General features: G+C 39.4%; 1 protein-coding gene across 1 annotated transcript in view; it reads right to left on the reverse strand.

Moving 5' to 3' along the window:
* CFAP61 (cilia and flagella associated protein 61) overlaps window positions 1–9,719 on the reverse strand; it is a 98,928-nt gene extending 89,209 nt beyond the window's left edge. Inside the window, 5 exon segments of the mRNA XM_010005138.1 lie at window positions 3,791–3,917; window positions 4,721–4,788; window positions 5,694–5,770; window positions 8,074–8,224; window positions 9,577–9,719. Coding sequence (XP_010003440.1) covers window positions 3,791–3,917; window positions 4,721–4,788; window positions 5,694–5,770; window positions 8,074–8,224; window positions 9,577–9,719 — 566 coding nt within the window.
* Between the last annotated feature and the right edge of the window lie 2,305 nt (window positions 9,720–12,024).

Here is a 12,024-nt window from a genome sequence, read left to right on the forward strand (position 1 = left end):
CCCGGGCCCCCGACGGGACGGCCGGAGCGCCAGGCGGGGCCGCCGCCCCACGGCCCCCCCAGAGACCACCGGACGGGGCTGCCGCCTCACGGCCCCGAAAGCCTAAAACTCAAGTGTTCCCGCCCGGCGGAGGCCACGCAGCTGGCCCGAGACCTGGAAGGACCACAGCGGTTGTGAGGATCGTTAACCCGATGCTCTAGCAGTGCTGTAGCTGTGACCCATCCTTCACAACGTAGCTATGGTCTTGCAAATCCATAGCGCCACTAGTCCCTCCCTGGGATGTCCTTTTCCTGTATCTCCCTAAAATAAGATGTCGATAGAAAAATATACTCAAGTACTTTAAAAAACAAAAAACAAAAAACAAAAACAACAACAACAAACTTGTGTTACTGGAGAAACATGTTCCTGAAAAAACTTACCAGGAATGATTATTACTTCCCTTAGCTTTTGGAAAACTCATGTTTCACTTCAGGCACCTACTGCTCAAGCTTGTATGTGTTTGTATCTAAGCAATTGTACCTAGAATTTGGAACTCTTAGTTCTGCATATGCAGCAATTCAGAAAAACAACAAAAGCTGTTTCTCGTTTTCCACTTTTTACATGAAAGGAGCCTTAAAGTTAACACAATTGGGCCAAAAAATTGTATTTCTAATTTTAGCAGACACAGTCTGGGTTTCTCAGTACTGACAAACTCTAAGAGTGAAGGACAATTTAGGTGGCATATAGATGCGTTTTGCTTCTCCTACACAGCAGAATGAATGTGACCTTCTGAGTAAGATCACCTTTCTACTCTGGGCCAGTGACCCCTTTTATTTTGACATTGTTTCTGCTTTTTTAATCTTGGCCATCTGTCTGAAAGCTCTCTTCTTACTCTGGTTGCTCCCAATGGCCAGCATGGCCTGGATATAAGGCCTTGGACATCCTCCCTCTCCCTCCCTGATCCCCTTGCACTGACCTCTCTGTTGAGGGGTTGTGGGGCAGGATGGACAGTGTGAGACGCTGTAGCCTGGAGTGAACATCCCTTACAGATGCCTTACTAATGGCTCAACCTGTGACCTTTATGGCATCCCACATCACAGTGCTACTCCATCAGCCAGGAGCTTTAAATACTTTAATTATTTTTCTGAAGGGCAGTTGCCAGATTATTTAATACAGTTTCATAGAAAGCCAACTTGAGAAACCAATAGAGATGAGTATCATCTCTGCCCACTGAAAGCTGAGCACAGTTGCCAGGGGGTACAAATTTCCAAGCCCCACAATTTTTAATTAATTTTTGCTGTTCAAGTGAGAGTCTTCATTGTAATATATTATATACAAAAAGAAAAAAGTATGGAAAATATGACACACCATCAATTACTTGTCTGCAGAATTAATTAAAACAATGCAACTAAAATGAAGTTCTGAGAAGAATGAAACCATGTAAAGATTTATAATTCACATTCTCTCTCTCTCTCAAACCAAAAGAGTAGAATTCCTCTTCTTTGCAGGCAGTATCTCAAGGGACAAGCTGCAGGAAGGTTTTCTATTACCATAACTTTGCTACTACAACACAATTAATTAGGATAGCAAATCTGATAACGTGTTATGAAACCTCAAAGAAACCAAATTAATTTAGGGGCAAAGGAATGAGACTGTCCACTTACTGAAACCTGTTGTTTGACTGGGGTAGATAATGCACACATCTCCAAATCAAATGCTTAGGTGATTGCTCCACGTCCCTTACCACACTCTGCTCGGTAACACACAACGTGACGCAGGCCACACAGCAAGATGCAGATGGTGATTCTGCCAGCCTGAGGCATGTGGAGTGCAATAGTAAATGGGGCACCACTTAAGCCCATTCATCCCCCGGCACTATTTTTCATTTCTGCAGTCCTCTACTACACCACAGTCTTAAAAAGCAAACCCAAAAATCAACAAAAAAAAGATAGTACAAAATTTCTAGGCTTCAAGAATAAGCACAAATAAAGGCATTCCACAGAGCTGCAAATCTGTGAACTCTTATGTATATGGTAGAAACCCAAGAATGAGAGGATCTGAAGATGACATACCAGCAAGCAACTTAAATATAAAAGCTTAGTGAACTCCAATCTGGCACACTACAGTTTTATTTCACACTGAAAAGGTCAGATGGTGAATAACTTCAAAATTAGTGGTTAAGCAAAGTATCACTTTACAAGGTGTTTCTCCCCCCCCTCTATAAGCAAAGGAAGAGGGAAGAGAGATTACCCTAATCTCCTATCATTGACCCAGAACATGTTGCTAAGCAGGTGGCTGCAGACAGCTTTCATAGATAAGTCTCTAAAGGGCTCCACGGAACGTTACTATGGATGCCAGTGAAGTGCAAAGGTGAACACAGAGGAAAAAGAAAGGTAAAGCCTCTACTGCAAACATAATTTAGCTTACTCAAGAGAATCTACTGATAGACAATATTAAAGTATTAATTTTATAATCATCAGATACCACGTAACTCAAGAGAAAAAAAACAGTTTCCTGGTTAGTTCTCTAGTTGGTTTGGGGTTTAATTATTAAAGCAAATACATTTTATTATTAAGAAAAACTACAGAAATCCCAAGCAAGATGGTATCTCTTACATGGAATATTGGCACGTCCAGTTGTGTAAAAAATATTTCTATTGGTAATATCCAATGACCATCAAAAGAAAGAACTGATTCAACTTAAATAAAACCCAAACATAATAGTTGAAATCAAGACATATGGAAAAACTAAATTCTCAGGAATTAATTCACCTGCTGATGTCTTCACAGTATGAAGGTTCATTCACATACAGATAGATGGTACACAAAGGAAATACTCATAAAAAGCCTACAAACTGTAGATCAAGTTACTACGCAAAAAAATTTGTAACACTGAAATATCCAGACCTATATCAGGATGGTCTGAAGGAGTCAAGATCAGGCCTCAGTCCTTTTTCTTAAAATGCCCAAGTGTCAAGTGACAGGATATTGCAAGCCTTGACTAAAACTACAGGACAAAGAGCACAAACTGCAGATTTGTTTCAGGCCTATTTGATAAAATTCAATGTACCAAGCATCCCTGAGACAGGCTCTCTGTCAGAATCCAATGCGAGATGTCAATGTCCCTAATGTGGCATTACCATCTGCTAGCACTGGTCGATATGGACCCACACACACGTCAGTATCATGTCATACAGTGTACCAGGGATGTGCTCAACATCCCTAAACTTCAGTTTCCACTACAAGGACCAGAAATGCTGATTTAGTCATAATCCTGCTACATAACCACACAGAAACACATTTATGAACAAAATGAACAAAAGCAACTCCAGAATTAAATAAAATTACTACTTCATAAAACATTACCCTGCTTGCACTCTTCCCACTGCAAAGAGGAGAACAAGTATGATTTGGCACAAGTAGAACTCAAAAGGCAGAGATACCAATGTGGTAACAGCCACTATACAGGTAGACATAACCAGGCAAGGATGCTGCTAGGGAAACTGTCTCTTGCCTGGCAGACACTGCAGGCAGCTGAGCACATAGAAGGAAATAATTCAGAGTCTAACTTTTAAAAATTACATTTATGACTTAAATCCCAAAACAAAAGCAAGGCTGTGTTAAAAGCATTTTGCATGATCTGGTGATGAAGTAGAATAAAACCAGCATAATCACATAAGTACTTAATTAGGTTATCATGGAAAATCATAGCAGTTTGACTAAGACACTGATGCTGTAAACCAAAAAAAGAAAATTCTTCCCATTAACACAGACAGATCTACTCATAAAGCAGAAGAAAGAAACTGTGTTACCTTGCTTGGCGCACATACAACCGTGGGTGACACTGATGTCTGGGGCACATGAGCAAGGTAAAATCTAAATCCACTACTGAACCTGGAGCAGTCATCATAATTTCAAAGACATTTCCCATGTTTGGCTCTGTGAATGACAAAAATTTGTCAGGAGCTACAGAGAAACTTCATTATGTAAGCTTTTCAATCATCAGCAAAATTGTTTGAGGAAAACAGAGATTTGAGTTTAAACCACAGATGGCATAATGTTCTTTTAATTTAAGCAATGAAGCTGAAATAATAGTAGCAGAAATGTGAAAAAAACTGTTAGTGGATTAATTTGTTAATTAATCCAGCAGCCCAAAGCTGAATAAAGCTTCAAAACAATCAGAAATTGGTAGGATCAAATCCCTACAGAAAAACTAGTCGTACAACCAATGCTATATGCCACTGGAGAATCCCACTGCCAGGACTCATTATGCTGAAGGGAAATGGAAGCTGGCACATATGGAGGTATGTCTGTGTGTGCCTATGAATATATATATACGTGCCTATCAGTCTCTCTAAGTACAAGCGCTGATTTCAGTCTCTTTACTGTATTCAGCCAGAAAACATGACAACGCTTGTAGGAATTCATTTCTGCGAGCTTTACTCCTGATTAAAGTCTTGTCTGTTCCTGACAAATTTAAAGATTGAAGTAAATGCAGATTGCTGAATGGGCTGCTGGAGTAAACATGTAACCACACAAACCTCGTTTACAAGGTATGTCCATTAGAGGATTAGGAGTTTGTGTTTTCTGTATGTTTAGAAAAGTTCTCAATATTTAAAAAATCCCACTAAAACACAAAAAACACACCCACAAAGAAGTTCACCAACATAGTGTATATTATTAGTAGTAGGATTTGAGATTGTTCTCGTTATTTTAAGAATAAAATAGTATCAAATTCTTACCTAAATCCACAATAGCTGGCATGAAGAGAAGTATAAACTGCAGTTCTGGTACTGTGATGAAAGCTCTCCTGAACAAGTAACATAACTGTATTGAGTCTTTCATCATTACACCCATCTATTAGATAGAGCAGCTAGTCTTTTAAAATACAATTTTTTTTCTCCAGTGTCTCTTAATCTTCCTTCATGAGTCCACATGGCTCAAAAATTAAAACGTTTTATTTATGACAAATATGATAAAATGCAATTAATCTCGGCTTTTTAATATTTTTTTCTTTTTTTTTTTTTTTCCTACTTCATTTTTCTTTTAATTTCCTAATCCTTAGATTTCAAGCATCCTCCTGTTTATATCAGCTCCCCAGTGGTGGAAAAATTAAAGATGCCAGATCTCTGCTGGCAGATCTCTGACCTGGCATCTGGATGAGCTGGCTTGACATGACAAAGTAACTGTAAATTCAACAGCAACAGCACCCTGTGCAATTTGCTGTTTATGTAAGCAGATTCTGAGTATACCAAATAACCTGAGCAATGGTTACATTTGAGTACTGAGCTAACACAGCAATACATTATGTTGTTTGTACTGAACCTGGGAACAAACGCATTCCAGAAACATTTACAGCTTTTTAAGCTTCCTGCTCAGTCATGTGCTTTGATTTTTACAAGTGGAAATGTAGGAAGAAAAACCAATCTTCCTTGCAACTGCAGTACTATTTCTGTGAGAAATTACAGCAAAGATACAGCTAAACCTCATAACAGTTTGGGAAGCATACTTGGAACTACAACACCTTGCTTTCAAAGCCAATAGTGCACATTTGATTAATACAAGGTTATATTTTATTACCTTCCAAGACTGCTTAGAGAGATACTTAATTATGATCCAGTGACAGTGTTAAGGCATTTTTAAATTCCATATTCTCTCTAAATGATGGCAGGAGACTGCATATGTTTCACTACAGAAAGTGACTTAAGAACTCACCTAACAATTTCTTGGGAACATCCAGCTGCATATTCTTGTTTTGCCACAAAAAGATGCATGAACAATGTGTTTAAAGGCTACAAAATGAGGAATGAAAATCTAAACACCATGAAGTCAATATTTGTTAAGTCAATCCAAGCACTAACTCACACATTTATTTCCAACATAAATGATCTGCACTCAGTAACTTCAAATATATAGTAACTTCAAAGCATATGTAGATAAAGTTATGTGATTAAAGGACTTTTTTCATATCACAATTTTTCTTCTGTAGTATTTTTGATTTACACTCAAGCTAACAACATTTTAATTTAAACACAATTAACAACATTTAATTTAATATTTGGCTGATAAAGCTGATAAAGACTTTATTCCTAGGTTAAAACCAAAACAAACTCATGTACTTCTTATACTCCTAAAATGGTTTTTCTTTAAAAAAATAAATAAATTACAAAGTGTCAGGATTACATCATTAGACACATAAGTATCCAGGCAGAAATGGGTCAGACTAAAATACATCTCTATCCTACATGTCTCCAAGTAACCTAGAAAACAGTAGCAAAGGAAAACATTTGTGCTGGAACAAAAGGTGCTATTACTCTGCCTGTTTCCTCTTGCATGTTAATTTCAAGTGCTGAACTCAATGAAGGTCTACTTGTAGATGAAATATTTATTTAAAGATATTTTAAATGGGAAAACTCGAGGTTTTCTGAATAGTTTAACATTAATAGAAGTGGCAGCATATAGACACAGCACAAAGGCAACAGGCTATTTTAATGAATAAACATCAAACCCCATTTCCAATCCTTCCCAAACCTTGCACCTATCTTATTTCCATACACTAGGAAACAGACTTGTCAACTAGACTTAAAAAAATCTATTTTCAGAAGATTTCAACTTTCTGCAGCACATCTGCATGGATTTAACCTGCAGGTAACCAATGATAACTCATCTAGTTTTAAGTCACAACAAATTCAGTTGTTTTGTCAGTGCAGAAGCAGCAAACATACACTGAACCTTCTGTACATGTTTTAGAAAATAATATCCATTCTAGAAAAAGCAGAGGTGCTCTGCTCCTTGTCTGTATTCCAAAGTACTCCTCACTCCTGGTTAGGACCCATAATTCCTAACATGCTCATGCTCTTTTTTTGTCTTTTCTCTTTGTATGCCTCTGCACTCCGAAGTCAGCTGCAGCTTTGCTGCGGGAGGTATTGTCATGCAGGCAGCCTGAGGAAGGGCTTGAAGAGCTGACAGCACAGCATAACCCACCAGGAGCAGCTGCAGCTGCACAGTGAATGAAATGGTTGTGCTTGCAGTGTGCTTGTATACAAAGTACTGTTCAAGTGACAAAGGAAACAGATTACAAGAAAATTAAATGTGTTTTTTTTTTCTATACTCCCTTTGGCTGTAATAATGTTATTTCTTTTAACGGCACACAGCATTTTCAAATGCAATTGCTGTATTTGTCAGCTTTTCTGCAAGCTATTGCTTAATATTGCCCAGAACAACATTGGAAAACTGATGAACAAACTGTCTAGAGAGAATTTCAGTACTGCCAATACTGTATTCTGGCACGTGCTGCCTAGCTTTTGAGTGTTCATAGTTAATGCTTCACATCTTTTCTTGACAATCACAGGATACAGGTCCTAGCTCAACTAACTGACGGGCAGCATTTGAATCCTAAACTACTAACTGCCTATTTCTAGTCTGTAATTCTTAAGAGTAATTCATAAACTTGACCAAGGAGCCTGTGTGAAAACTGGCACCACACAGAATGGAGCACAGCAATCTCAACACAGCACTAAAGAAGCCTACTCCAGAACCAAAACGCTCGTGTCAGCAGGGTCTTCCACACGGTGCGTGTCCCCATCCTTCAAGCAGGGATACGCTCCCTGTCTCCTGAAGCCACTACATTTTCATTCAGTTCTGAAAAACAGCAAAACTTCATTCCAAAGGTGAGAACTGAGGATTCCGGTTCCCTTACAGTGAAAAAGACCTTAGAGCAAGGACTCCACCTCCCAGGTAAATGTTCTGTTAGGCAACACCAGAGGTAGACAGGTTTTTGAATGAAAAGTGTTGGAGACAGCTATGATTCACTCTGCTTTCAGTGCTAGTACAATGCATTGGGCATGTTCCACAGGTCTGGCAAAGAAAGGACTTGTGTTCCCTAACTGCCATCCTTACAGTGACCTTCATCTACTGTAGTGGCAAAAGCACAGGTACTCATGAACTTCTGAGCACTTGAGGCTTACGTAAGGCAGCTGATGATCACATTCTTCAGCCTAAATGCCTCAAATCTATGTAAAATAGATTTTTTATGCCTATTTTTCATACTTGAGTCTTAAATGAAAACTCAACTAAAATAATACCATTTACTTACAGTGCATTTATTGTTAATGTAGTTTTCATGTAAGAATGATTCCCAATCAGACTGATCAGTGACATCCCAATTTGGATAGTCCAGAAACACAGCACTGGCTATAATTTCATTCTTCTCATTGCAGAGTGTCAATGCAAGATTTGACTTTTCTCTGTGAAAACAATATAATTTTGCAGAAGTTGAAGAAACAACACAAAGAAAAGTGACTGCCTGCTAATTCAGCCTGTTAGAATAGCAAAATTAACCATGTCCATAAGTGCTGCCAGGATCAGGCCTCAGCAGAACTTCATTGCTCACATCCTAACTTGAAACTACTGCTTCAATTTCAAATATTTAGTGCATTCTGGCATTATAAAAATTAATGTGATTTTTTCAAATCCTCAATTACTATGAATTTTATATGAAAGACTTAAATACTCCTTCTTTGCATGTTTCTTCGCACAGTTGTTTTTTTTCCTCAAATAGCTGGTAGATGAGGTATCTGCCATCAAGTCAAGTGGAAAAAAAAAAAAAAAACTAAAGTGACCCACTGGCTGAAACTACTGCTTCAATTTCAAATATTTAGTGCATTCTGGCATTATAAAAATTAATGTGATTTTTTCAAATCCTCAATTACTATGAATTTTATATGAAAGACTTAAATACTCCTTCTTTGCATGTTTCTTCGCACAGTTGTTTTTTTTCCTCAAATAGCTGGTAGATGAGGTATCTGCCATCAAGTCAAGTGGAAAAAAAAAACCAACTGAAGTGACCCACTGGCATTTCACTCAGTCTGTCACTCCTGTTAACACTGCACAGAAAGATGCACAAGGCTTCTCAGTATCCCCCGTGATGAAGGTACAGTAACAGAAGGCTTCTGCAGCCATCCATTTCTGCTAAAGACATTGCCATGCAAGCTGCCAGGATACACGTGTCAAAGCACGGAGGACATTCATTATCTTGAGGGCATGAAAAGAAGAGGCACACTGAAATATATTTTATGGCAGATATATTTTCCCAAGGCAGAAGGAAGAGCAGCAAAAAATAACCATTTCTATTTGTTAAGGGGCAAGTGGAAAATGGAAAAGATTTAGACATACATATGGAAAGAAAACTTAATTGTTACAGCTACGAAGTGACTAAAAACCCTAGTTCCTGCCCCTCTACTTCTATCATTCTCAACAGACAAAATGCTTTTGTTTGATGGAGCAGACAGCAGATATTGGAATCTATGGCTTCAACAGGTGTTATGCAAATGTATCTCTTCTGAAATTTTATAAAAAAGGAAACCAGCTAGCATAGAGTCAAATCTTATCCACTGTGTTGGCAGCAGCAATCCAAATTTGCAGCCATGCATGTGTGATGCAGGTAAGAGACAGAAGATGATTTTCTGCCTCTTCTTGAGAAAAATCATTATGCCACACCATATAAGGACTCATAACATTTTCTGCCATATTAAATGGCAGAATTAAATTAATTTCTTAAAAGTTTCCTGTAAGATGTCTCTAAAATACTGCTACTTACAAAAGGGTCATGACATCAATCCTTCCAAAAATGACTTCTGTAAAATAGTTGGAGAGGCTCTTAATATCTGAAACATCATGTGATTCTGTTCTTCTGGCACTGACCACCTCTGTATCTCCTTCTGAAGAAGTTATTGTAGTCATCTTACAGACTGCAATAAGAAAGAAAGCAAACATTGCTGTTCTGATGGATTCTGCTGCAATCCATTGTTCAACTCAGTTACTTGAAATTGATTTTATATAAACTGTGAAAAAGTGCAATTAGGATAGATTTAAGTGCCTGTTTCTTCTAGACATCTACAAAAATACGTACTGCCTGCCTATACATACAGCATGCAAGCAGCACACAAGTAGATACAACAGGCAATCATCCCTATTCTATGTATGCTACGTGAAAAATAAATGTTTTAAATAGGCTACAAATTGCTTTTACATTTATTTCTTTATAGGCATTTGCATGCAAACAGAACAGTGCTCATCATTAATAATTTCAAACTTAATAGCCTTATGTCTACAGGGTTGGGAGGATCAGCTGCAAACAATCAGGATAAGAGTGCCCTGGAACATTAAACAGCAATTTCAGGCGAGTTAAGTATTCTGTCCAAACAGCTCCTCAAATTTCTTTTTAAGTCAACAGCAATGCTTACATTTTCGAAAGGACTGAAAGACCCATAGCTTCCCTACCCAGAAGAAAAATATTTCTGTCAGGTCCAAGTGATTTATTGACATGCCCAGCAATTTCAGAACATCCAGGGGCAACAGGTATTCAGACCACCTGGGACTATCAGCTAACAGTTCATTTATCTCTCAGCTGTGTGGCTACTTGATATTGTAGCCTGTTGTGATATAATCAAGAATTAGGCACGTAAAACAAATTGACCAAACACAAAAACCTTCTGCAGCTTGTTAAATATACTTGTGCAAAATATAGCGTTAGTAACTTAGAAGAGTCTCAATAACCAACATAACTAGACTAGCAGAAGACTTGAACCAATCTACCAAACACAATGGCCATTTCTAACATTGGCTCCAAACCCAGATGTGATGCTCAATTATTAGGTCCCACAGATCTCAACTAACACCAGATAACAAAGGAAACCCTGAATTTTATACCTTTTAAATACAGAGAAAGTTGTGTGTCCAGCTACAACTTTCACATACAGTCAAGATATTGTTACAGGTGACAACACAGGTCCCAGTCACGCAAACGTAAATTTGCAAAGAGGTCCTGGCACACCCCATATGCTTAGTTAACAGAACAGTGGTTATGTAGAAAGAACTACCTAGGCTAGAGTGAACTTATTACTGAGTATAACAGTAACGTCTACAAGGAAAAATACCTATACCAACTTTTGTAAGCAACTTCTTCAGTGTCTGAAGTTCAAGAAGAACAGGGAACTGCTTGAAAAAGTCCAGGGCAGAGCCACAGAAATGATTAAGGGAGTGGAACATCTCCCTTATGAGGAAAGGCTGAGGGAGCTGGGTCTCTTTAGCTTGGAGAAGTGGAGACTGAGGGGCAACCTCATCAGTGTTTACAAATATGTTAGGGGCAACTGTCAGGAGGACAGAGCCAAGCATTTTTCAGTGATGTCTAGTGATAGGACAAGAGGCAATGGGTGCAAACTGGAGCATAGGAGGTTCCACGTAAACACCAGAAAAAATGTCTTTCTTGTGAGAGTGGCAGAGCACTGGAACAGGCTGCCCAGAGAGGTTGTAGAGTCTCCTTCTCTGGAGACATTCAAAACCCGCCTGAACAAGTTCCTGTGTGATGTGCTCTGGATGATCCTGCTCTGGCAGGGGGGTTGGACTAGATGATCTTTCAAGGTCTCTTCCAACTCCTAAGATTCTGTGATTCTAAAACAAACAGGAATTTTAAGATTTCATCACTGAATTTACGGCTAGCATAAAGACTACTTCAGCTAAGGAAAACAGTTTCCCACATTTCCGTATGACATTGTTCAACTTGATACATTGAAAAATATCACCCTCTTCTCCACTTGCTCCCCACTAAAGGCTTGAAACAGTCATGCAACCATGACCGACAGAAACCAGCATTTAGACATTAAACCTGTACCATTTTCATAAGCAAACCCACGGTTCCTAGAGCAACTCCTGTATTTCCCCCGTGAGAGCAGCGTACCACGGGTGAGAGCCCGGGCACAAGCAGCAGACACACAACAGCTCCTCCTCCCAGGCAGTGCTTCCAATCGTTTCCCCTCTGCCTCCTTGAATAAACACCCCGCTTTTAAAGCACGCGTGGGACGTGATGTGAAGCCTCGGGAGCCCCGAAGGAAGACCTGCGAGCCGGGCAGAGACCTCTCACCCGACCGGAGGGAGAGCGGCACGGGCAGGCAGGGCGGGGCGGGACGGGAACTGACCGCTCACACGGCTCACACCTCCGGGCCGGGTCCCCGCTCCCCCGCGGAACACACGGGAACAGCCGCCGGGG

Source organism: Chaetura pelagica, unplaced genomic scaffold (genome assembly GCF_000747805.2).
Source record: "Chaetura pelagica isolate M959 unplaced genomic scaffold, ChaPel_1.0 scaffold171, whole genome shotgun sequence".
Lineage (NCBI taxonomy): Eukaryota > Metazoa > Chordata > Aves > Apodiformes > Apodidae > Chaetura > Chaetura pelagica.